This window comes from Sander lucioperca, chromosome 7 (assembly GCF_008315115.2).
Source record: "Sander lucioperca isolate FBNREF2018 chromosome 7, SLUC_FBN_1.2, whole genome shotgun sequence".
NCBI lineage: Eukaryota > Metazoa > Chordata > Actinopteri > Perciformes > Percidae > Sander > Sander lucioperca.
Genome location: NC_050179.1, coordinates 34,338,748 through 34,362,913, shown reverse-complemented (window position 1 = coordinate 34,362,913; position 24,166 = coordinate 34,338,748). Strand labels below are relative to the sequence as shown.

General features: G+C 41.7%; 2 protein-coding genes and 1 long non-coding RNA gene across 3 annotated transcripts; 1 reads left to right on the top strand and 2 right to left on the bottom strand.

Moving 5' to 3' along the window:
• The first annotated feature begins 681 nt into the window (after positions 1 to 681).
• Positions 682 to 11,068, top strand: LOC116036382. Its single transcript, XR_004101578.2, has 4 exons — positions 682 to 692; positions 2,846 to 2,849; positions 10,212 to 10,656; positions 10,957 to 11,068. It is a non-coding gene; the product is annotated as an uncharacterized LOC116036382 (long non-coding RNA).
• tmed6 (transmembrane p24 trafficking protein 6) lies at positions 2,832 to 5,946 on the bottom strand. The gene is made up of 4 exons (XM_031279886.2): positions 5,674 to 5,946; positions 4,663 to 4,789; positions 4,190 to 4,365; positions 2,832 to 3,181 (listed from the first exon to the last, which is right to left on the bottom strand). The coding sequence occupies exons 1-4, from the start codon at positions 5,884 to 5,886 to the stop codon at positions 2,948 to 2,950; spliced, it is 750 nt and encodes a 249-aa protein (XP_031135746.1). The 5' UTR covers positions 5,887 to 5,946; the 3' UTR covers positions 2,832 to 2,947.
• On the bottom strand, positions 6,278 to 23,268 carry LOC116036372 (zinc finger protein 2 homolog). The gene is made up of 4 exons (XM_031279910.2): positions 21,719 to 23,268; positions 15,948 to 16,211; positions 12,188 to 12,958; positions 6,278 to 7,270 (listed from the first exon to the last, which is right to left on the bottom strand). The coding sequence occupies exons 1-4, from the start codon at positions 21,912 to 21,914 to the stop codon at positions 6,333 to 6,335; spliced, it is 2,169 nt and encodes a 722-aa protein (XP_031135770.1). The 5' UTR covers positions 21,915 to 23,268; the 3' UTR covers positions 6,278 to 6,332.
• Between the last annotated feature and the right edge of the window lie 898 nt (positions 23,269 to 24,166).

The window sequence follows — 24,166 nt, the reverse complement described above, 5'->3', positions numbered from 1 at the left end:
CTCCACTGGAGCGTTTGGGGTTAAGGGCCTTGCTCAAGGGTACCTCAGTGGTGGTAATGAGGGAGGGACACTGCTCTTTCACTTTCCCCAGCCAGATTTTTATCCTGTCAGTGGATTGAACCGGCGACCTCCCGGCCACAAGCTCACTTCTCTAACCTTTAGGCCACCACTGCACCAAGTATACTTAAAATAACTTCATGAGTGTGTTGAACGATGTTGTAATCTTGTAACGTTCCCCACCAAGCATTAGCATGAGCTACTTGTCAACGTAGCACATAACGTTAAGCTGGATCGATCGATATTGAAATGTATCAATAAATAAGATCTCTGCTGTATTACTGTGTTGTAAGTAGCATGTAATTAATGACAAAATGATGCTGTGTGGCAGAAAGCAAGCTGTATTACGGTTACTGAGTATTATTCTTTCTGTGACATTGTATGATTTACAATTACTCTCGAACGTATCATCCAGGTTTCCGTGTTTTGACAGAAGTTAGAGTAACTAGAGGGGTCGAAGGTTTTATGACGCCACTGACAGGCGAGTCAATGAAACGTCCTGTGTCATTGAAATCAAAATAACAGATTTTTCTGGGTTTGAACGTTGTTGGAAACATTTGGGATGGTGTAAGTACACAACTCAACCAAATATATAACATAGGTATTGTCGTTTTTAAACATTTTAATGCAGAAATGTTACATATTGTACCTTTAAAGCAGGGGTATCAAACTCAACTTCCCAGAGGGCCACACTGGAAAAGGAGAATCGCATCAAGGGCCAGACATGTAGAGTTTATTTTCATGCTTTTATTTCGAAAAAGTCAAATATCTTTGACTGTATTATTCCATGTCCCATATAGCCTTCTCACTTACAGTTTGGTCGACATAAAGTCCTAAAAAAGGCAGCAAATAGTTCCTTAGAAATCTTAGAATTTAGCAAATCAAGCAAAACAAAGATTACATTTTAAAAGTCGACTCACAGCAACCTGTTTCCCAGCTTTAATTTCAAAAACTCTCCGCTTCTGTGGGAATTTCTGGGAGTCTCAAAGTCTGCAAATCTACCAAATTCTGCTCTAAGTGTGGTGTAGTTGCCACTTTTGTTTTGGTGCACAAATACGCGGGTCAATATTTATCGTGAACCTAAATTGATATGCGGCCCGGATCAAAACCTGCCAGGGGCCGGGTTCGGCCCGCGGGCCATGAGTTTGACACCTGTGCTTTAAAGGATTGAAGGATTTAAAGCAATTTAAATGGTCTTGTGTGTAAAAAAATGCTCATTAATTTTGTCATTTTCGTGAATCAGAAGTGATAACTCATGAACTGTATGTATGGAAAATAACTTCTTGTTAAAACATGTTACAGAGAACTTGTTTTTGATTAAAGGAGCGATCAGTAACTTCAATACTTGAGCGTGGAGATTCTTTTTTGACCTCGGGTAACACATCTGTGATAAAATATGCTTAACTTAAGTTCACTTCTAACAATAACTTCGTCTTTAATGTTTAAGTATTCTTTTTTCTTATTTTAATGATATGCAACAGCTAATTATGCTCATATTCTCTTTTCTTACAGATTATTTACTACAGGAAGTCTGTAATTTTGACACACTTTTCTTCAGACTCATAGCTCCGTCTCAGTACATTAGACCGAATAACACAGCCGGTATTATTGATATAGATTAAAGGATAAAATAATAGGACCGGACGCGCTCAACTCCCTATCTATTTTGCAACCTTTAAAGGCTGGGTGCTGAATCCCAAAACATGAATAAACATCAATAAAAGGTTACTGGGACAGTACTCCAAATAAATAGTTTATTGCCAAGGAATTGTCTGCATGCGCTGAGGAAGGGCGCTGCCCGAAACATTCGTTGTGTGGCAATAAACTATTTAATCAAAATGCTATTTAAAAGTCAGTATTATGCTGTGATGAGGAAAAAGATCAGGGTTTGTATTAAAACACTCCCAAGGAACACGCATTTTCCGGGTGAAAGTCTTTAGTTTTCCCCGGGAAGCGAACTCCGCTCTCAGGCTCGAAAGTCCTGTGCGTTAACGCCCACCCATCACCCCGACCACCTCTCTACGTGGCCAGCCGGGTTCTTTTACAGCAGCAGTCAATGTGGTGCGCAAGCCCGGTCTCACAGCAGTTCGTGTAAATGTCACGTTATTTTAATCTATTGATACGTGTTCACGGGGACGTTTTTCTCATTTTTTACGTGGTGGCCAGCACGAAAATGTAAAGTAATGTATTTCAATGGGAAGCATATTTTGCGGTCACAGCACGAAAATGGTAGGGAGTAGTATGAAAAGCCGAAAATCCACGTAGGGAGGTTGGTCGGGGGGGGTGGATGGGTCAAACAACACAGGACTTTCACCCGGGCGAGCGGGGATCGCGTTCCGCGTGTGGCGTTTTTGTTTTCCTGTAGTCTTCCTAATCACAACTGTCCTGTTATTGTCGCGCGTCCCCCGGCGTGAGGCGTCCTTTCCCCGTAGTCGCGTCCCCAGGGGCCATATGGGGCGTCCTTTTCGGCCGTCTCCCGGCGTGTAAGGCGTCCTTTCCCCGTAGGGTATTTCGTGCTGGCCACCACGTAAAAAACGAGAAAAACGTCCCCGTGAACACGTATCAATAGATTAAAAATAACGTGACATTTATACAAACTGCCGTGAGACTCGGTTGGGTGCGCACAGCAAAAAGAAATGTGGAAATCATACGAATAAGAGTGCTTATCTTTTCGTAGCTTTTCAAAATGTACGGTTCATGAGAACAGGCTGGAGCGGGACACGGCAGGATTTAAACCTGACAACAGCTGCAGAAAACCTCACAAACTGCTCACATCATCTTCTTGTAGTGAAGTTTATTAATGCTGCGTGAAGAAATACAAGTACACAAACACAAAAACCAGAAAGAAAGTACAGATCATTCACACAGCTCTATTGTTTGAGTGATTGTGTCAGCAGCGAGGCTTCTCCTCCTCGCCGCTGGTCTTGGTGATGAAGAGTCTTTTGAGGAAGAGGAGCTGCAGGTACCCGCAGGTGACGATGAGGAGGCTGAGAGCTATCGACCACCAGGTGATGTACTGCGAGTTGGACAGCAGCAGGAAGTGGTCGGCGCTGCCCCTCATGCGGCCGAAGTTGTAGTAGCGAAACATGTGGAAGACGTAGTTCTCCACTTTGTGAGTCGCATCCTGCAACGACAGAAAATACCACGTAGTATTACTGCTACCGTCATTACCATTACAAATACTGCTGCCAGTACTACTCCACTACCAGCATTTCTACTGATATTTGTACTACTACACACTATATTTGCCATACTGCTACTGTTTAAATAATTGTACACTTACAGATAAGAAATAGCACAAGAATTAGTACCACCTTGTAGGGTTGGGTATCTGCAGTGATGTCCCGAATTCACAGAGTCCCGATTCGATATCAGTTAGGTTAGGGAGAATTCAGTTACAACCGTAGACTGTAAAAATAATGGACGAATTTCGGAAAAGTGAAGTCAATGCTGAAGCTTAAAGCTGTATTCTCCCTAACTTCCAGCAGGGGGCGACTCCACTGGCTCCAAAAAGAAGTCTGTTTCTATAGAAGTCTATGAGAAAATGAGCCTACTTCTCTCTTGATTTATTACCTCAGTAAACATTTTCATAATAAGTTTATGGTCTCAATTGCTAGTTTCAAGTCTTCTTCAATACACCATGATGTTCATTTAGTAAATGATGCTCCCATTAATTTTAAAATAGACGACAAAGCAGGGGATGTTTTAGGACCCTTCAGGACAGAAGCTTAGCGATGCTAACCATGCTAACACTGTGGACTTTAAAATGCACCTGAACTTGTTTTGTAGCATTAGTATATATATATATATATATATATATATATACACACACAATAACAATTTTGCTTGGATTTTGCTTGTTTATTGGATATAATAGATTCTCAGAGTTATGTTAATTGTACAAGCAAGAAGGTAATAAAATGCAGTTATTGTTTACATCAACAACTGACCTGCAAAAAGTTTGTGTTTAAATACTTTTTAAATAAGAGGACTTACATGACAGATGCAACAGGTGAAAAGGCACATATCGATTTTATTAAAACATCAGATCACTCAAACAAAGGCTGATTTTAAAACTGGAGAACTGAACCCAGCCCTGTCACCTTCACTACAACGACTGCTAGTAGTGTACCTCTATGACGCTCAGTGTGTTGTTCAGGTCTTTGCTGACTTCCGCTTTCTTCTTCCTCTCTTCATCCTTGCGCTTGGCAGGGTCTTGGTAGCCGTCGTAGTAAACGCCGAAGCTGAGGAAGACCTGCATGGTGCCGAAGCGGTTGTGGAAGTTGCTGAAACACATCTGATAGAAACCTGGAGATGCACACAACGAGAGAAACAGAAAACACCGTGTTTATATATATTGATCTGACTTATTTATTTTATTGATGAGACGAACGGACAGGTCATGACAGACAGAGCACTTTTTAGCATCCAGGGATGGCCAGTTGTAGCCTAGTTGTTTTCAATGAGTGTTTTTTTCTGCTCTATGCATCTGGTGTTTTTGAGTTGAAAAAAAATATCAAAAGGGCACTTGCTTTTCGGATTGTAAATAGGATGTTTTTGTCTTTAATTTCATTTGCTTGTTTACAGACAGACAGACAGACGGACCTGTTTCCTTGGCCTCAAAGTTGATCTGACCCTTGGCATCATCAACAGTCGACACTATGAGACTGCTGGGAGCGTTGACGGTGACAGACAGGTGTCTGTCATGGCTGATTCCCGTCACCCACTGGACCTACAGACAGACAGACAGACAGACAGAGAGAGTTCAAAATTTGGTTACATTTTTACGCTTGGTTGAGAGGGAAAAGTGTGTGTATTAATTAAAAAAACAAACAAATGTAGACAGATCTTAGTGAATAAATGATGGCGTAAATGAAGTATGAAGAGCAGAAAACATTTTCATAATGATTTTTTCGCATGATTTTTCATCGTTTGAGCTTTGACTGGAGCTCTTTTAGTGACCTCCACAAGCTGTTTATCTTTAAAAACAGTCATGAATGGGAACGCACATTATTGTAACAATTTCCTTTTGCACATTTTCTGGAAATTTGGTCAAAGGTTTGGGACTAAATTTGGATGGAAACTTGACCATTGATTATAGTGACTGCATGAGTTTGTATCTAATGCCACCATATGGCAAAGATTGCTAATAGTGCAAAAAAGGAAATTGCCATTAAATGTGGTGAAAACACAACTTTGCACATACAGTAAGATATCTCATCTTATATCATGATTTGCTAAAAAACATTTGTGCACCGAAACTGATGAACCATTTGAATTTTAATCACCCTATGACCTTTCCATTTGGTGCCTCTCAATGTCCAAATTACATTTTCTTATGTCTCCAAGAGAGCTGTAAGAATACTGAACACAAACTGTTCTGCCAAAGCTGGAACAGTTGACAGATTTAATTTAAATGATTTTCAGTATTTTTTTGTTTTGTCTGTGCTCTGCTAATTGACTTAAAAGTATGAAAACATTTTGAAATTTATATTTAAACTCAGAGAAATACTTAAGATTTGAAACCACGTTTCAAATCACCATCATTTTTCTTACAAATCAAAAAATAATCTCATGTCAAGGGAAACGTGTCGAGGCCTTGGTGGTGGTTCTTACCATAAAGCTCAGGTAGAATCGCTCTCCGTGGTGAGCAAAGTGCCAGAAACACTCGAGCCCTGCAGCAGGAAGCACCACAGAAAAGTCGTACTGGTCGGAGCCCCAGAACAGCTGCTGGTCCGTTATGTTGGGGTGGGGGTTTGTCAGGGGCCCGCCGTGAACCGGACCCCAAAACCCAAGGACAAGAAATAAGCAGGAAATCCTAAACAACATGTCTGAACACACAGAGAGCTCTTCTCTTAATGAAAATGTGTAGGTAGAGTCTGTGTGGAGAGATCAGAAATGATTAACTGGCACCAACACGTTGCCTCCGTCAGTGGGAAAACTGGGCTGCTTTCACAGATGCAGTCACTCTGATCTGAGATAAACAACTGTTCACCCTACAGGAGGACTAAAGGAAGGAATAAAAAAGCCTGAAAACACAGGGCCAAATAAATTCTTAGTCTGATGATAATCAAACAAGAAGAAGCTGGAAATGTGACTTTTCAAGACAACTTTGAAGAGCAGGTAAAAGCACAAATAAACCGGAACCAGTGGAAGTCTAATTTACAAGGCTGCATGTAAAAGAGAATATTAGTGGATAATTTACATTCTTTCGCCATGTAAACAGCTTTGTCAGAATATTGTCTTTTTTCGGAAAAGGGAAAAAAAACGCAGTGTTACGTGCACGTAAAGGTAGTCATTGTTTCTCCCCCTGTGTGGACAGTCAAGTGTCGTCTCAGAGTACTGCGCCGTGCAAATCTTTTACTACAAACAGAACAACTAAATGATTTCTCCCCTGTGTGGACAGTCAAGTGTTGTTTCAGATTTCCCTTTTGTGCAAATCTTATACCACAAACTGAACAGCTAAATGGTTTCTCACCAGTGTGGATTCTCATGTGACTAACCAAACTGCCAGTCTCACAGAAACTTGTTTTACAAATTGAGCAGGTGAAAACTTTTCCCTCTGAATGAAGTCTCATGTGACTCTTTAAGGACGACTTTAGAGTGTAACTTTTACCACAAACTGAGCAACAAAATGGTTTCACTCCTGTTTGGACTCCAGTGTGTTTCTGCAGATGTTCCTCGTGGCCAAAGCTTCCAGCACATTCAGAGGAGCTTACTGATGTGTTTACAGTATTACATTCAACATTACTTCCAGGTTCTTCATTGTTTTGCAGAGGGTTTAAACCTGACTGAGGTTCCTCCCAATCACCACTGTCATCAGTCTCAGAGGAGTCTGCAGTCTTCTCATGAGTAGCTGGTTGTAAAGGACTATCTGGATCTGAGTTCCTGGCTGGTTCTGGTCCTCCCCAGTCCTCTCCATCAACTTCTATTATCTCTGCCTCTCTGTTCTCCTCAGTTTGGCTTTCATGGAGCTGTGAGGACTGAGCTTTCTCTTCATCATCTTCGCTCTTCACAGGGACAGAAGTGAACATGAACTTGATATCAGCCTCCTCCAGCCCTTGAAGCTGCTCTCCCTCCTGACCGGTCCAGAGTTCCTCCTGTTCCTCTTTAATGTGTGGGGGGGGCTCTGGGTCCTCCTGGTCCAGACTGGAGCTCCACTCCTGCTGCTCGGGGGGAACCTCTTCTTCAACCACCGACAGCTGCTGAACGTCTGAGGAGAATAATGAAACACATGCACATGATTTAAAAACTGTAAAGTCATATACAATTAAACTAAAGTTAAACCAATAAAGGTTAATCATAAGAAATGTGCTTGACAAACAGATTCTCCATGCAAATAAGACCATATCTTGAAACACTTTCTTCTCTAACAAGAAACTTTGCCTTTTTTTTAGGATTTTTCTAGGACCGCAGCTACAGATTGGTTTTATTATCGATTAATGGTTTAACCCATCAATTGTCCAAAAACATGACTGTCTGTGGAAAAAGCAGTAAAAATTGTTAAGGACCTTGGTGACCTTTGCCAGAAAGGAGGCTTGGTAAAAGTCCTGCGAGTGTTCCTAAGAAGGACCACTCTAAAAAAGTGAGTGAGCTCAATTTGGACAGGGACCAACTCCCAGCGGAAAGAGCCTTGGGGCTCCAATGGTGTACTGAAAGTGACACCTTCGATTTCTGCATGGATTGCAAAGACCAGATGTAAACTTGATGGGGTATTTTATGAATTGTAAAGCTCAGTGTATGATCCCTTAAGGTACCTTGCATCAGTTACTCTTCCAGCCAAGCACATTTTACAGAATATGTGCAGAATGAACTTTGACTGGGATGAAGAAATTATGCAATTTGCTGATGCCAGTGAGGATAAGTATGGCATGGTTGCATACCTGATGTTACAGAATGAACCAGGTAACTTTCCTTCTCAAGTGTCCCCACTGCTGCTGTCATAGCCCTATTTTCCACCAGGTGCACTTGTGCTGCATTCTGACGGCGCAGCGACCCCCCGCGAGTGATTGCGGCCAATGAAGTTAATGGTTGGTTTTGGCATCCCAGGTACTGCGAGAAGCAGCTCACAGCTTTGCTAGAAATGCACGGCAGATCTAATTTCACAGAAGCCGCGGGGCGGGAAGTGGAACAGCGAGAGCATCCAGTCAATTCACCGAAAGACAGGTGCCTCTAGAGGAATGATGGTCCACAAGCTTCTGAACAACAAGACATGAGGTGCTTCTCAAGTCACTTATTTGATAGCTCCTCCACTCCTCGGCTGAACTAGAAGTTGTTCTGTCCCTCCTCGGTCAAAGCCATCTCCATCGATCCATCTTCGTCCGCTTATCCGATGTCGGGTCGCAGGGGCAGGAGCTCCAGCAGGGGACCCCAAACTTCCCTTTCCTGAACCACATTAACCAGCTCTGACTGGGGGATCCCGAGGCGTTCCCAGGCCAGGTTGGAGATATAATCCCTCCACCTAGTCCTGGGTCTTCCCCGAGGCCTCCTCCCAGCTGGACGTGCCTGGAACACCTCCCTAGGGAGGCGCCCAGGGGGCATCCTTACCAGATGTCCAAACCACCTCAACTGGCTCCTTTCGACGCAAAGGAGCAGCGGCTCTACTCCGAGCTCCTCACGGATGACTGAGCTTCTCACCCCATCTCTAAGGGAGATGCCAGCCACCCTCCTGAGGAAATCCATTTCGACTGCTTGTACCCTGGATCTAGTTCTTTCGGTCATGACCAAGCCTTCATGACCATAGGTGAGGGTAGGAACGACAATTAACCTTCACCCCATACTCCTGCAGCACATCCCACAGTATCTCCCGGGGGACCCGGTCATAGGCCTTCTCCAGATCCACAAAACACATGTAGCATACTCCCAGGATCCTTGCGAGAGTGAAGAGTTGGTCCGTTGTTCCACGACCAGGACGGAAGCCGCATTGTTCCTCTTCAACCTGAGGTTCGACTATCGGCCGTCGCACTTATTTCTGCCCTGGGGACCGAGCATCGAGGAGCTATAGGCGAGGATACACAAGAGCGTATTTTCCAGAAGCCGTGCAGCTGAAAGGGTTGCTATCTCCGCCCAAACAGCTGACGAATTAATGTGACACTTCAAAAGGAAAGGACATCTCATCTCTCTAAAAACACACTTGCTCATTTCCTCTCTCCTCCCATGATTTCCTCGCATCTCTCCCGTGCCTCCTCGGTTGGAGGGACTAAGACGGAAGGAAGGAAGGCAAGTGGAGGACTCGAGGAGGCAATTTGAGCAACATGAGATGCAGCAATAGTTGTTACGTCCAGAATAGCGTCCTAGTAGAGATCACTTCATCATCATCATCAAGATTGGATGAAACGCTTGTTATGCGTTTTTTTTCTTTCATCTTTCATTTGAACGCACAAAAATCTGAAAAACAAGTTGAATATTATCCATTTCTTCATTTAGGTTTAGGAAGTGAGTATTGAGAAAACAGGTCATTTTCTGCTTTTTGGTTTTATTTTGGAAAAACGAATGATGAACGATACAGATTCAAAACAAGTGCCATGTTTCCTAAGCAACACACCGTAAAGTAACCTGTTGCAAATATTAAAGGACAACCTTGAGCTGCAATTATGGTGAAAACATTGGCTGAAGTTTCACCTGTTTTTTTATCCTTCATTAAACAGAAGTTGAACAGATTACTTGAGCGTTTTTTAGAATAGTTCTAGAAAATATACGTAGATTAAACAGAGAAAATTCTGTAAACAAAAGATAAATAATTCACATTCTAAAACAAAGTTGCTGCACATCAGAACAAGGAAACTGGGACTTAAATATTTGCTGAATTTGCACATAGAAACAGAACCGCTCCAATATATCAAAGGGATACGATTATTTGTTGGCCATGTTGAAGAAGAAAGAAAGGATGTACACAATTAACCACTCATTTTTCAGTTATAGTCACTTCAGTTATTTAGGCACAAAAATACACTTTTTACAGTAACGTAAAAACAAACAATTCATAATGACTTTAAGCTGGAGAGAAAATGTTGCTGAATAGTAAGAAGGTTAAGTATCCTGCTTCAGTTTCATCACCACTGATTAGGGGTGTGACGAGACACCCAGCTCACCAGACGAGACGAGACACGAGACTGAAATAAGACTGGAAAAATAGTCCTTTATTCAATCAAAAGTCCCAAAATGAAAACCGAGCACTGAAAGGTGTTGCCACAAACTTAGATGACTGGCTTCTCTCCTGTATAACTAACAGTTACACTGTTACTTATTCCATATGTATGGTGGAGAGAGTCTTTTCACTCAGAGAACCAAGGTTACAACATAACTAAGCGTTTTCTGGCAGTAGTTGAGACAATGTTTTGTACATGAATTTGTCATTGTACAGTAGACAGAGAAATAAAGCTTATTTTTCTATTGTTTCACATTATGTTCTAAAGCACAAATAAATTACCATCATACACTCAACAGATGATTTTTGTGAAGACACATGCTCTTTTCTCCTCCTCTGCATTTTATTAATTGCAGCACTAAACACGGAAGTAGGCTACTCTAGTATTGATTTATGACCATTATAGGACGAAGGGAGAACATTGCTCTTTGTTTAACATCATTGAAAGTAAAGTTAGGTTTTGCTGTCCGTTTCCTGACTCATTTTAACAGAGAAAGAGAGTGGTCTGCGCGAGACAGCGCCACAGAAATCTTGTCATGTTTAATCTCGCGAGTCACACCTCTACCGCTGATAATTCAGCTCAAACATAGTGATGTATGTGAAACAAATTAATTTAAAACAAGTTTAATGGATGAATACATGTAATAACAAAAAGCATATTGCCTGGAAAATTGTAAATAACATGGGGACAAAAACACGTGTGATCTTGTAGCTTGATTTAGCTGAAAAAGCTTATTTTTGATCTGTTTCAGCCTTAAATATCAGTTTTTAGCTGATCAGTGTTTAACCAAGTTTTGCCTTCAGTACATCAATCCGGCTGGGGAAAAAAAGCTCAACAAGCATCTTTGCAGTGATACGTCCCGATAGGGATCAGGGAGGAACCAGTGATGTTAAATGGGTCGAAGGAAGGACGCGAGACGCTTGTTGCAAAATTCTCAATACAATGTATTAATAAAATAATATATAAAAGAAAATGTGCAACAGTAATTACTGCTCCGCAAACTTCAAAACCAAAAGCAAGCTTGCCATGGACAGGCAGAGGCTGATCTATAAGGAGGAAGGGCAACAGTGTGCTGGATAATGGCAAATACTAAATGACTTGTAAACCAAATCCCAAAAACACCACCCTCCTTTTAAGGAAAAATGAGTCAATCCTACCAACTACACACGCTTCACCCAAGACAGTCTGCTGCCGGCCAGCACAAACAAAAGAGGAGAAGAGGACGTTGCATGGTCTCCTCCCTCCTTTATCAAGCACACACACAACAAATATACAAACCTCTATAGGGATCAGGGAGGAACCAGTGATGTTAAATGGGTTGAAGGAAAGACGCGAGACGCTTGTTGCAAAATGATCAATACAATGTATTGATAACAGGAAAAGAAAATGTGCAACAGCAATTACTGCTCCGCAAACTTCAAAACCAAAAGCAAGCTTGCTGTGGACAGCCAGAGGCTGATCTATAAGGAGGAAGGGCAACAGTGTGCTAGATAATGGCAAAGACTAAATGACTTGTAAACCAAATCCCAAAAACACCACCCTCCTTTTAAGGAAAAATTAGTCAATCCTACCAGCTGAGCGCTCCCTGGATAAAGCACACAACAGAGCACACACACAACAAATATACAAACCCCTACGTGACAGCAGCTTCATTTATTTCTGATGCCTAGCACAGATGAGTAAATTCTTTATCTAAACTTAATCCAAATTAAATCTAAATGGTTTCTCCACTGTGTGGATACTCACGTGTTGTTTCAAATGTCCCTTTTGTGTAAATCTTTCTCCACAAACTGAACAGCTAAATGGTTTCTCCCCTGTGTGGACAGCCAGATGTTGCTTCAGATTTCCCTTCTGTGTGAAACTTTTACTACAAAATGAGCAACTAAAGGGTTTCTCCCCAGTATGGATTGCCATGTGTTTTTTCAGATTCCCCTTTTGTGTGAATGTTTTACTGCAAACAGAACAACTAAACGGTTTATCACCTGTGTGGACACTCAAGTGTCGTCTCAAATGTCCCTTTTGTGCAAACTGTTTACTGCAAAGTGAACAAATAAATGGCTTCTCCCCTGTGTGGATTCTCATGTGTTTAACCAAAGTGCTTCTGTTACTGGATACCAGTTTACAAACTGGGCAAGTGAAATGATTTCCTTCTGAATGAAGTCTCATGTGGGCCGTTAAAGTCTTCTTCAGAAAGAATCTTTTACCGCAAACCGAGCAACAAAACGGTTTCCCTCCTGTTTGGACTCCAGTGCGTTTCTGCAGAGGTTCCACATCACTCACAGATACTTCATTGTTGTGCAGAAAGTTTAAACCTGACTGAGGTTCCTCAGTCTCCTCCCAGTCACCACGGTCATCAGTCTCATATTCAGAGGAGTTTGCAGTCTTCTCATGAGTAGCTGGTTGTAAAGGACTATCTGGATCTGAGTTCCTGGCTGGTTCTGGTCCTCCCCAGTCCTCTCCATCAGCTCCTGTTCTCTCTGCCTCTCTGTTCTTCTCAGTTTGGTTTGCATGGAGCTGTGACGACTGAGCTTTCTCTTCATCATCTTCTTCACTCTTCACAGGGACAGAAGTGAACGGGAATTTGATATCAGCCTCCTCCAGCCCTTGAAGCTGCTCTCCCTCCTGACTGGTCCAGAGTTCCTCCTGTTCCTCTTTAATATACGGGGGCTCTGGGTCCTCCTGGTCCAGACTGGAGCTCCACTCCTGCTGCTCAGGAGGAACATCTTCTTCAACCACCAACAGCTGCTGGACGTCTGAAGAGAATAGTGAAATACATGCACATGATTAAAAACTGTAATGTCGTGGTAACATTCCATGTTAATCAATAGTTAGTAGTTCAAAATTAGCTTCAACTTATCCAACTACGACAGTAAAATTCGCGCTTTTACATTAAAGCTGCAGAAAGAATTTAAAAAAACGCCAGTTTGAAGTAGAGTAAGACCTCTTCCTGTAGCTCTCCCCTCTCTGTCTAGCCCGTCCCATCAGGCTAGCACAGGAATGCAGCGGCTTCATACAGTAACATTTACGAGTACTAACCATTCATTTTCTCCTGATGGCACAAACAAATCCTCATTTGAAATTGCACGTGCACAAGCCAAAGCCGCACTCCGGGCGCGTGCAGCATCGATGAAAAAGAAACATGCACTTCAGGAACCTTCGGAGTCATATCGCAAACAAGTGGAAATTGATGCTGAGATTGAAGCCTCAGTTGCAGAAACTGCAGTTTTTCAAGCATTTTCAGATCAGGATGGAATAGCATCTTATTTTGAGAAGCAAAGGACAAAGGCAACAACTGTCATTCCTGATGCAAAGATCACAGAGTCCATGATGGAAAATAAAAACGTACCTGTCACAAAATTATTAAAAAGGACTGAAAATGTTCGACAAGCAATTAATCATAATTTCACACTACAGATTCCTTGAAGGCAACATCTCTTAGCAGCAATTGTTACGCTGAAAATGTCCCACAGGATGAATTGCGTGGTGAAGAGAATCTGTTCCACAGCACGGTGTTTACCACCCACGCAGAGGCAAGTTGGGGGTCGTTTTTCACTGCTGAGCTCAAATGAACGTAATCAAATGATCAACTACTGCAGTGCCCGAACTTTACAAGTTCCTTAATAGGAGTGCTCCTGTGATTCAGTCAAAAAAACCTTGTATTTATGTCTAATGTAAAGTCCATGTCTCACCAAGTCAAAAGGGCAGAGGAAGACAAGGACTTCCTTTGATTCCTATGGTGGCCCAATGGAGATTGGACCAACGATGTTACAGAATACAGGTCGCCTGTACGATGATGTACAGATGTGCACAAGAGGTTTGGAGGAAGACTGCAGGTGACCATCAAGGCAGATTTCCGGACATAATAACTTACACTACATAGAAAATACTATGTGGATGACTGTATGAAAAGCTCACCATCTGTGGAAAAAGCAGTACAATTGTTCCTTGGTGACCTTTGCCAGAAAGGAGGCTTTCATCTTACACAGTGGAAGAAAAAAAGTGAGTGAGCTCAATTTGGACAGGGACCAACTCCCAATGGAAAAGAGGGACCAACTCCCAATGGAAAGAGGGATCAACTCCCAAAGGGAAGAGGGACCAACTCCCAATGGAAAGAGCATTGGGGCTCCAATGGTGTATGGAAAGTGACACCTCCAGTTACTCTTTCAGCCACACACATTTTACAGAATATGTGCACAATGAACTACGGCTGGGTTGAAGAAATTCTGCAAGTCCTAAGACAACAATGGATCAATCGGTTGAGTGACCTGAAAGGGCTTTTAATGTTCTGAATGAACAGGGGTTTGAAACCACATGACTTTGGACCACCTGTCCACACCCAGTTGCACCACTTTGCTAATGCCAGTGAAGGATGGTATGGCACGGTAGCACACCTGCGGTTACAGAATGGACCAAGTGATGTATATATTTCTTTCTTTCTTGGAAAAGCCAGAGTGGCCCCACTTAAACTAGTAACCACTCCTTGTTTGGAGCCAACTGGCACTGCGTTGTCTGTTTGGGTAGACAAGATGGTAAAAGAAGAATTACAGCTTCAATTGGAAGAATCATGTTTCTGGACTGACAGCACCACAGTCTTGAAATAGGCCTACATCAACAATGAGAACAAAAGATTCTGAACATTTGATTTGTGGCCAAGAGAATATGTGGCGTTGGGAATGATCGAACACAGCACTGTCTTTTGTGAAGCTAAAGCTAACTTACGAACCCTTTACCAAATTCTCCGCAGGTCCTAATGGCTTGGAACCTGTGACGCCAATGACCAGTATGTAAGAAGAAGAGGGAAACGTACAGTACATTTCGGATAAATTCTGGAAAAGATGGTTTCAAAGAATATCTTGGTTCATTACAGGAAAGACAAAGGTGGAGACATTATATTGATCACAGATACCAAAGCCCCTTAAATTCCTGCATAATCAGAAAAGTAATCAAAACTTTTCCTGACAAATCAGGCATGGTTAGATCTGTCTAAAATCCAAACAAAGGCAAATGCTATTGATAGACCAGTGACAAAGCTGTCTTGTTGTTTATTTTAATTACAAGGTAATTTTACATTTTTGAAAATTATTTAATTAGTTGAAAGTTTTTTTTTTTAATGGCTCCATGTGTGTGTATTTAATCATCATGTCTTGTTTATCCATAAAGAAAGTGGGGCTGGGGCGCCCGGACAGCTCAGTTGGTAGAGCGGGCGCCCAAATATAGAGGTTTACTCCTCGACGCAGCGGGCAGAAGTTCGACTCTGACTCTGCGGCTCTTGGCTGCATGTCATTCCCCCCTCTCTCTCCTCTTTCATTTCTTCAGCTGTCCTGTCAATAAAGGCCTAAAAATGCCCAAAAAATAATCTTTAAAAAAAAGAAAGAAGAAACAGTGGCTGTTTGTTGTGGGTGTTGGAGCCTTTTCATTGGTACCAGTGTGTGACGCTGGGGGTAGCCATAGTTTACCAAGTGCGGACTAACTGCCAAGTGTGTGGCACACATCGAGGTTGACAGTTTCTTGACCATGGAAACGTGAGAATGTGAAATGGTTTTTAAGTTAGTGTGTTTTGAGAAGAGTTTTGTTATCATGTTAAATATAAACGGATTGATATATAAGTATAAATTGTGGATTTTGGACAATTGCTGGGTGTCAACAGAGGAGTTTTTTCAAATATTGCAATCTACACTGGGCACGCACGTACATTACCGACCAAAACCAAATGTGTGTCAACAATAAGTCAAAAAAACTCACCTTTGTACGAGCGATGTGTGGTTGGTCCCATGTCTTGTTCGTTGTCCATCACGGCCACGGATCGCGATGGCAAGACGGAGAGACACGAGGAGGTGGAAGCGCTGTATTGGGACAGCGTCGGTGGAGTGACGGACATCAGAGGTTGGTACGGGCCAGCGGACCACGCATTGGAGGAGAGAGTAGGTGGCGGGACGCGGTGCGGACGGACATTAGAGGGCAGAACAGGCAGTGGACCACGCATCGGAGAGTATAGGCGACTTGATGCTGTGCGGAGGAGCGATGCAGACAGAGATACCGACCAAAAAAACAAATGTGCGTCAAACAACATTAATGCACAAGCAATTTTAATCTAATGATATACTATATAATAGTCAGTGTTTCCCATACATAGGTTTTACTTGTCCACGGCAGTCTCCTCCACTCCATATCTTTATAATGGAGCTAACCAGAGCTTAGCGTTAACGGAGCTAATCGTTGCTAACTGAGCCTTCAGTTCTTGTTCTCCCTGCCTAAATCCATTAACTGCATTTATGGACTTGAGCCCGTGTAAAACCCGAGATTTTATTAAAGGGGAACTATGCAGTTTTTTTAGCGTAAGTTACCTTAACTGAACAGCTTCGGAGTCATTGGAATGGTTATGTGACTTTTTTCAAGTTGAATGGTGGTCGTCTCGCTCCCCCCTAGCGCCTGTGAGCTGAAAAACCACCAGGGGTGTGCAAAAAAAAAAAAATCAATTCACATTCGAATCGCGATTCAAGCTCTACTGATTCAAAATTGAATCACAGAATTCCAAAAATCGATTCATATTTTTTAATAAAATAAAAACTGTCTACTGCTATCACATGGGAAAAGCAACTACATTTACATACTGTGAATCGTTTTTTGAATCGAGAATCGATTTTGAATTGAATCGTGACATTTTCTGAATCGTGCACCCCTAAAAACCTCCCTCGCAACTTTCGGCCAGCGAGCCGCCGGCCTCAGCATCAGGAAGTATGGCGTGATATCAGGTCTCGCGATGTAACGAATTGCTTCACGGCACTGCACACATACGCCCATTCAGGAACCGGCTAACAAGGTAGAGATGGAGTTTTTCACACTATCGTCACGGCTGAGCCGGCTAAAAGGAAGCAGAAAGCTGGGAAAGCATCGATGGAGGAACAGAGGAAGAGGAAACGGCAGACTGACCGAGAGAGGAGTCAGACACGAGGAAACATAGGAGCTGTAGGGGGGCTCTATAGAGACCTGTAGGGGGGCTCTATAGAAACCTGTAGGGGGGGCTCTATAGAAACCTGTAGGGGAGCTCTATAGAAACCTGTAGGGGGGCTCTATAGAAACCTGTAGGGGGGGCTCTATAGAAACCTGTAGGGGGGGCTCTATAGAAACCTGTAGGGGGGGCTCTATAGAGAAACCTGTAGGGGGGGCTCTATAGAGAAACCTGTAGGGGGGGCTCTATAGAGAAACCTGTAGGGGGGAGCTCTATAGAGAAACCTGTAGGGGGGGCTCTATAGAGAAACCTGTAGGGGGAGCTCTATAGAGAAACCTGTAGGGGGGGCTCTATAGAGAAACCTGTAGGGGGGCTCTATAGAGAAACCTGTAGGGGGGCTCTATAGAGAAACCTGTAGGGGGGCTCTATAGAGAAACCTGTAGGGGAGCTCTATAGAGAAACCTGTAGGGGAGCTCTATAGAGAAACCTGTAGGGGGAGCTCTATAGAGAAACCTGTAGGGGGGGCTCTATAGAGAAACCTGTAGGGGGGGCTCTATAGAGAAACCTGTAGGGGGGCTCTATAGAGAAACCTGCCAGCAAAAAGCGAGAAAACAGCGAAGAAATGGCCAAAACTGCATAGCGCCTCTTTAAGTTGGCTGTAAAAGTTTTAAAGTACAACTCAGAGTTGTTTGAATCAGTGGCGATTTTAGACCCTTTTAGGGGGGCTCAAGCCCCCCCTAAATTTCATCTCAGCCCCCCTAAAAATTATTATTTTTTATAAATCAATTTTAGTACTTCAAGTTAGAGTAATAGAGTAATATCCTGTGTCGCTGTCGCTAATGCTATGCACCTGTAACCCAGTCAAGGAAAGTTTTATTTTTTATTTATTTATTGTTTACACCTCATCATTTAATTTGATTCTGTTAGTCCATAAAGGGACTTTCGTAGTTTTTTCACATGTTCAATATTTGACATTTATCCTCTGTTATGATAATAAATATATTCATTGTTATCCAGTGAAATTGCTAATTTCCCCTAAAGGTCTGAGCCTAGAATCACCCCTGGTTTGAATGACAAATCTTCAGATGATATCTTAATGAATGCAACAGGACAGTGTGTTGACACGGATTAAAACACTTAAAAAACGAACACTAACAAAATAATTAACATTAGATAGCCTTAGTCTTAAAGCCCATGTTGCAGGGTTTATTTTCTAATTAATTTGCGCAATTTGCTTGTTGGTAATAAACATTTAAACGCTTACCTAGCAACATCAAATACAACACATATCATAAAACGGAATAAAATACAAAAAAGTAGTACTATTTTACAGCGGTTTGCAATGATTCTCTTTTCCCCCACAATGCATTGCATTACGTCACGTTGGGGAGACGACAGACAAAAGCCCCGTCTCTGTTCACTGTCTACGGTCTCGGTCTGTGCCGCTGGTGTTGCAAAATATGGCTTTTGGTCTCGACCGAGTCCATGTGTCTTTATTATGTGTATAATAATATTGGAGGGAAAGTGAAACACAGCTTGGACGGGGATGCTGTTCGGCTTTTCACAAGTTTAGACAGCTAGCTACGCCGACGTTTGCTAACGTTAGCACAACAGCATTAGCCTAGACTGCTAGCTAGGTAAATATTACGACTGCCTTCGGAGTTTCCTATATCTGCATCCACGTTGTCAACATAAGACATGTTGCGTTAGTGCTCCTTTTGTACCATCATTTTATTGAATGAAATGTTAAGCTTTGCTCCTACGAGATGGGTGGGTTTTTGTTACATACAAAGCTAACTGGCTATAGTTAGCCTGTATGCTAGCGGAATTAGCTAACGTTGCGTAACCAGCCAGCAACTTTGGCAATCGACAGTAGTTTCGGCGAGCTAACCACGACAGTATTGTCGTCCACAATCAACCTCTGCTGCTAAAAGCAGTCAACCTGCAGTGATGTTTGAAATAGAGACGTTGTGGATGAGTTAGCTGTCGTGGTTAGCTCGCCGAAACTACTGCCGAAGCTGCTGGCTGGCTACGCAACGTTAGCTAATTCCGCTAGCACAGGCTAACTATAGCCAGTTAACTTTGTGTGTAACGTAGCTAACAAAAATCCACTCATCTCGTAGGAGCGAAGCTTAACATTTCATTCAATACAATTATGGTACAAAAGGAGCACTAACGCCACATGTCTTAAGTTGACAACGTGGACGCAGATATAGGAAACTCCGAAGGCAGTCGTAATATTTACCTAGCCGTCTAGGCTAACGTTGCTGCGCTAACGTTAGCAAAACGTCGGCGTAGCGTTAGCTAGCTGTCTAAACTTGTGAAAAGCCGAACAGCATCCCCATCCAAGTATTAAATAAACACTAGGCAAATATGTTGTTACTGGAGCTAGTAGGCTACCATCAAAACGTGAGCTATATAGCTAATCGAAAATGTGTTTACAACGTCGGGGGATTTCACAGGTGAGACTGACTGGCAAGTTAGCCCATAGCTAGCATGATGCCTTCTATTTCTAGATCTAGATAAGTTTACCGGTACTTATCTGAACTAACGACATGATCACCGTCACTAGATATAAAGAAAACATTGACTTTCACTCGGTGCTATTCACTGACAGTAACCCCTCTTCCACATCCCAGTCAGTCACCATAGTTCTAGTACTAGACTGAGGCACGTCTCCCCAACGTGACGTAATCACCGAATTGCATTAAAAAACCCACTAAATGACTAAAATGATGAAAACTGGCCTTTAACACTATTTGGAGACATTTTTAACAATGATTACATATGTTGAGTGCTTTATGTACCCATTAATCAACAGTGGTGGTTAACCTGCAACATGGGCTTTAAATGATTTAACAGGAATTAGGGAGAGACAGTATTGAGATGTTTAATTAACAGGTATCTTTCTGTATGGATTATAGTATTAAGGTTAAGTTAGCCTACATATATATTAGCTTATTTAGGCTCTGGGTAATCAGGTATTTTATCTGCTGAACCATAACATTTGACAAACCAAGCAGATTTAATTGACAAAGCATATCATAGGCTACACTTCATCTCTATTTTTATCATATTTTAGTCTGATATGTTTAATACGTAAATAGTTATTTATTTCAAAAGTATCTGTTAATGTTATGTAGCCTGGTCATTGTTTTCAATAAATAGTCCATAAACCTTCGTTTGACCAGAATTTTGGTGAAACCAGCCATCACGCGCCACACCATCACATCCTGCGCCACCCACCACCACAAGTAAATTCTCAACCTTTGGGAAACACTGTCATACAACAGTCACAGGGGACATTTTCATATTTATTTTATTAATTTGAATAAATAATTACAGTACAACTTCCTGATCATACTTACATACTTTTACCTAAGTAACATTTTAGTTGAAGGACTTTAACTTGTAACCAGTGGTGAAAGAAGTATTCAGATCCTGTACTGAAGTAAAAGGACTAATACCAAACTGTGAAAATACTCCACTACAAGTGGAGAAAAATGTTCCCTGTTAGTGTTTTCCTGCAGTTGTGCCTAGAGAGTGGCATGGGGTACTTGCCATAAGTTCATCTCTCAATGCAAATCAAACCAGCTTTTTGGCTAACTGAAATAAAACCATGCCAGTCTCTAGGTATGGTGAAGGGTATGTGATGATGTGGGGATATTTTAATTCCAAAGGCCAAGGGAACTTTATCAGGATGCATAGTATCCTGGATCCATGAAATAACTGGCCTTTAAAAATAAAAGTCTGCCTTCCTCTATGGGAATTTAACATAGGGGTGTACTGACTTATGCCCCCTGTATTTTAAGGAAGAACATTTATTTATTTAAGATACATTATTCATTCACAAAGAAAATTGGTGTCCTTAAAGATTGGATTTTTCCTCATTTTTTTAATTAAGGCATTAAGATCAATTTCCAAAAGATGTTTGTTTTATTCCTCTTTTTAGTCAACTTTAGCATGGGTTCATAAACTTATGAGCACAACTGTATTCTATCTGATGTTTCTGGATTTATATTCCTTCTGCATTAATGTGTATGTTGTATTTTACTGCTGTAGATGTTTAAGATTGTGCTAATTTTAACTCCTGTATATACACTGTTGGGTAGTTGTATCTACAGCAATGCATCATATTCTGTAAGATCATCATGGATGTAGCATCGCTGTCCTGTGACATCCCTGTATCTCTAAAAAGCTTTAAAAAAACTTTCCATGGTGTCAGAAAAACAGCCCTGCTTTCAGCTTTGTGACGATGCATTTTCCAGCTGATCCAAGAGGCTTTTTTAATAGTTTATGCAGCTTAAGAAGTAGGAGAATTTTCTCAACACATAAAGGAACACTTTATCCTTTTATCACAAACATTCAACATCAACACATCTGGAGATACAGGGTTTCACTGACTGGAGGAACGGGATGAGTTGAGCTGTCACCACATGTATACAGTATATAGTACGAGTATAAACCTTGAGTAAATGTACTTTACTTCAGTCAAGTTTGTGAATACTTCCTCCTCCACTATTTCCCCAGCAGTTTAAAGTGATAACAACAAAGATGTACAAACCTGCTCTGTGTAACCGGACTTCAGGGTTGCAAACAGCAGCGTCCAGAAGTTTCTGTTGTCGCTGATTTTCTTTTGAACGGAATACAAGTTCCTCCTCGTACTCTGCTATCGTTCTTACAAACAGCTCACATATCTCTTCAGCAGCCGCAGTTAGTCGCTGGTTGACAAAATCTCTCAGTATTTGGACTTTAGACATTTTTACTAAATCACAGAAACTTTTCCTCCAGACACACTCCGTTAAAAACCTGTTTGCTCACTCTGAAGTGTGCTGTGTTGTTCGGGTCCGTCTACTTCTGGGAGCTAGCAAGCTAACTTCATTAGCTTCGTAGGACACCAGGAGATAATTCAGACGTTTTCAAAACAAAGGGGACAGCATAGAGTCCGTCCAGACAGGGTCATCTGCACTATTGTGGGTCCATAAAAAATATAGTTTGGTCTCTGCCGAATAGTCTTCTCCGACTAGCCAAGTTCCGTATCCGTCTATTTCCAGCTAGCAGGCTAAGCTAACTTCATTTAGCATTCTTGGCTAAAGGAGATGAGTCTGAGGTCAAATGTCCCCTAAAATGTGCACATAGTCCACTTAAACAAGTTCATCAGTGCATACGGGCTCTGGTGGTCCACTCCGGTTGTATCTGATGAGCTACGTGACGCTGAAAGAGCAGAACTCACGGAGAAAAAAAACGATTTACAACCAGGACCAAGCCTCTTCAACCCATAACGTACAAACACGATTGAGGCTCCATGAGTCCGTGTGTGTGAATGGAGTCAGTGTGTGAGCATGTAACTGAACGCATGAATGAACTAAGAATTATAAAATAAAAACGCGGGCCATAACTTCTGAACGGACACTTTGCCACACACGACTTCTCTTTATTATCGAAAACAGTCAATGGAAGCACATGTCAGAATTCACCACTTCCCCTTTATCCTTCACAATAAAAGCTTTGGGCAGAAACCCTGACTCATCTAAATATTTCACAGAGATTGCACAATAAAATACCTAACAAACAACAAAGCAAGTAGTGCAACAGACAAGAACATACATAAATAATAGCATTACAATACAAATATGTAAAAGACATAAATAAATACAACACCTGTTTCAGAATAAGAAAATGAGGCCGTACAAATTAAAAAATAAAATAAAAGTGATCAAACTTATTTTACAGGCCCATGTCTCTCTGTTTGGAAAATATTAAAAGTCATAAAGCATGGGCTTAATTTATTCTCACAAAGAAACATAGTGATTGGGAAATATACAGTCCAAAAATGACTGTATGAAGACCATGAGCCAGTGGCAGTTGTAGACCATTTCAAATAGATGGGTCAGGCTGGGGGCACATGCGATTTTAGGGGTAACAAATATATAAAGTGCAAGTGTTACATACCACCACCCCACCATAGGTTTGGTTCTACAAAGACTAACGATACACATGTTACGCCCCGATCTAGGAGGGTCGGAGCGTGACATAACATTTTTTTTATTGAATGTGTGTGCATGAGCAGTGATTGACACGCAGTTAGACACCCCCCCCTGGCCCTGATTGGTGCATCTGAACAGGGAGCTGTGGATTTATGCAAATCTCACTCCAGGCTGTAGGTGGAGCCAGAGGAGCTGGATTTTTCTTTTTAAATGACCTGCTTCATGTAGTTCTACTGGAACATAGGGTCAGTTTCAGCAAATGTGACAGAAAGTTAGTTTTATAAGTCTTACCTACTGCACCTTTAAATAGCCAGCCTCCCAATCAGCCAATCTGCAACAGGTGCGTCTGTTGGAACAAAGATCTTAAAAAGGAAAAGTGAGCTCTCACTCTCACATTATTTAGGCACACACAAATCTATGAAAGGTTCAATACAGAATACGGCGAGCGCCGTAACAGTGTCAGGATGCCACAGTCTTCCCATTCTTCCTTTCTATCGAAAATATCGAAATTCAATCTACCCTGGATAAACGGAGGACCTTCAAGTCTCTTCAGGCAGAACGATAAAGCATGAGTTAAATGTTGTCACACAAAGGAACATACTGATTGGGAAACAGTTGAGAAATATAAGCAAGACTATGAGCCATAGTGCAAAATCAAACTACTATAAAGAATGTCTGTCGAATGATTTTAAAAACCCTAAAACAATTCTGGGACAGAATCAAAACCATTATCAGTTTATCACATAATTCCCCTATAAATCCATTAAGACTCAACAGTACACAAGACACTTTGTCTATAGCCCAAGCCTTCAATCTGCACTTTACCCTCAGCTGTTGAACTGTGTCCAATCAGAGGATTTGTGATTCAACTGAAATTACACTAAATATTGTATGAGCAGTTCAATCAACTGTTCATGTTTTACACAAGATGAAACATATCCAAGACCAAAAGGATCCATTACATTGGAAATAAATTAAGTTATTGGGAGCTAAGTCAAGTCATTTTATTTACAAATCCCAAATGT

Coding starts and splice junctions, on each gene's coding strand:
- tmed6 (XM_031279886.2), bottom strand. CDS start 5,886: ATGTTGTTTAGGATTTCCTGCTTATTTCTTGTCCTTGGGTTTTGGGGT. Junction 4,366..4,662: donor CTTTGAGGCCAAGGAAACAG/GTCCGTCTGTCT, acceptor GTGCATCTCCAG/GTTTCTATCAGATGTGTTTC. Junction 3,182..4,189: donor ACACACTGAGCGTCATAGAG/GTACACTACTAG, acceptor CTGTCGTTGCAG/GATGCGACTCACAAAGTGGA.
- LOC116036372 (XM_031279910.2), bottom strand. CDS start 21,914: ATGTCTAAAGTCCAAATACTGAGAGATTTTGTCAACCAGCGACTAACT. Junction 12,959..15,947: donor CACACATCGCTCGTACAAAG/GTGAGTTTTTTT, acceptor TATTCTCTTCAG/ACGTCCAGCAGCTGTTGGTG. Junction 7,271..12,187: donor ACACTTGAGTGTCCACACAG/GTGATAAACCGT, acceptor TATTCTCCTCAG/ACGTTCAGCAGCTGTCGGTG.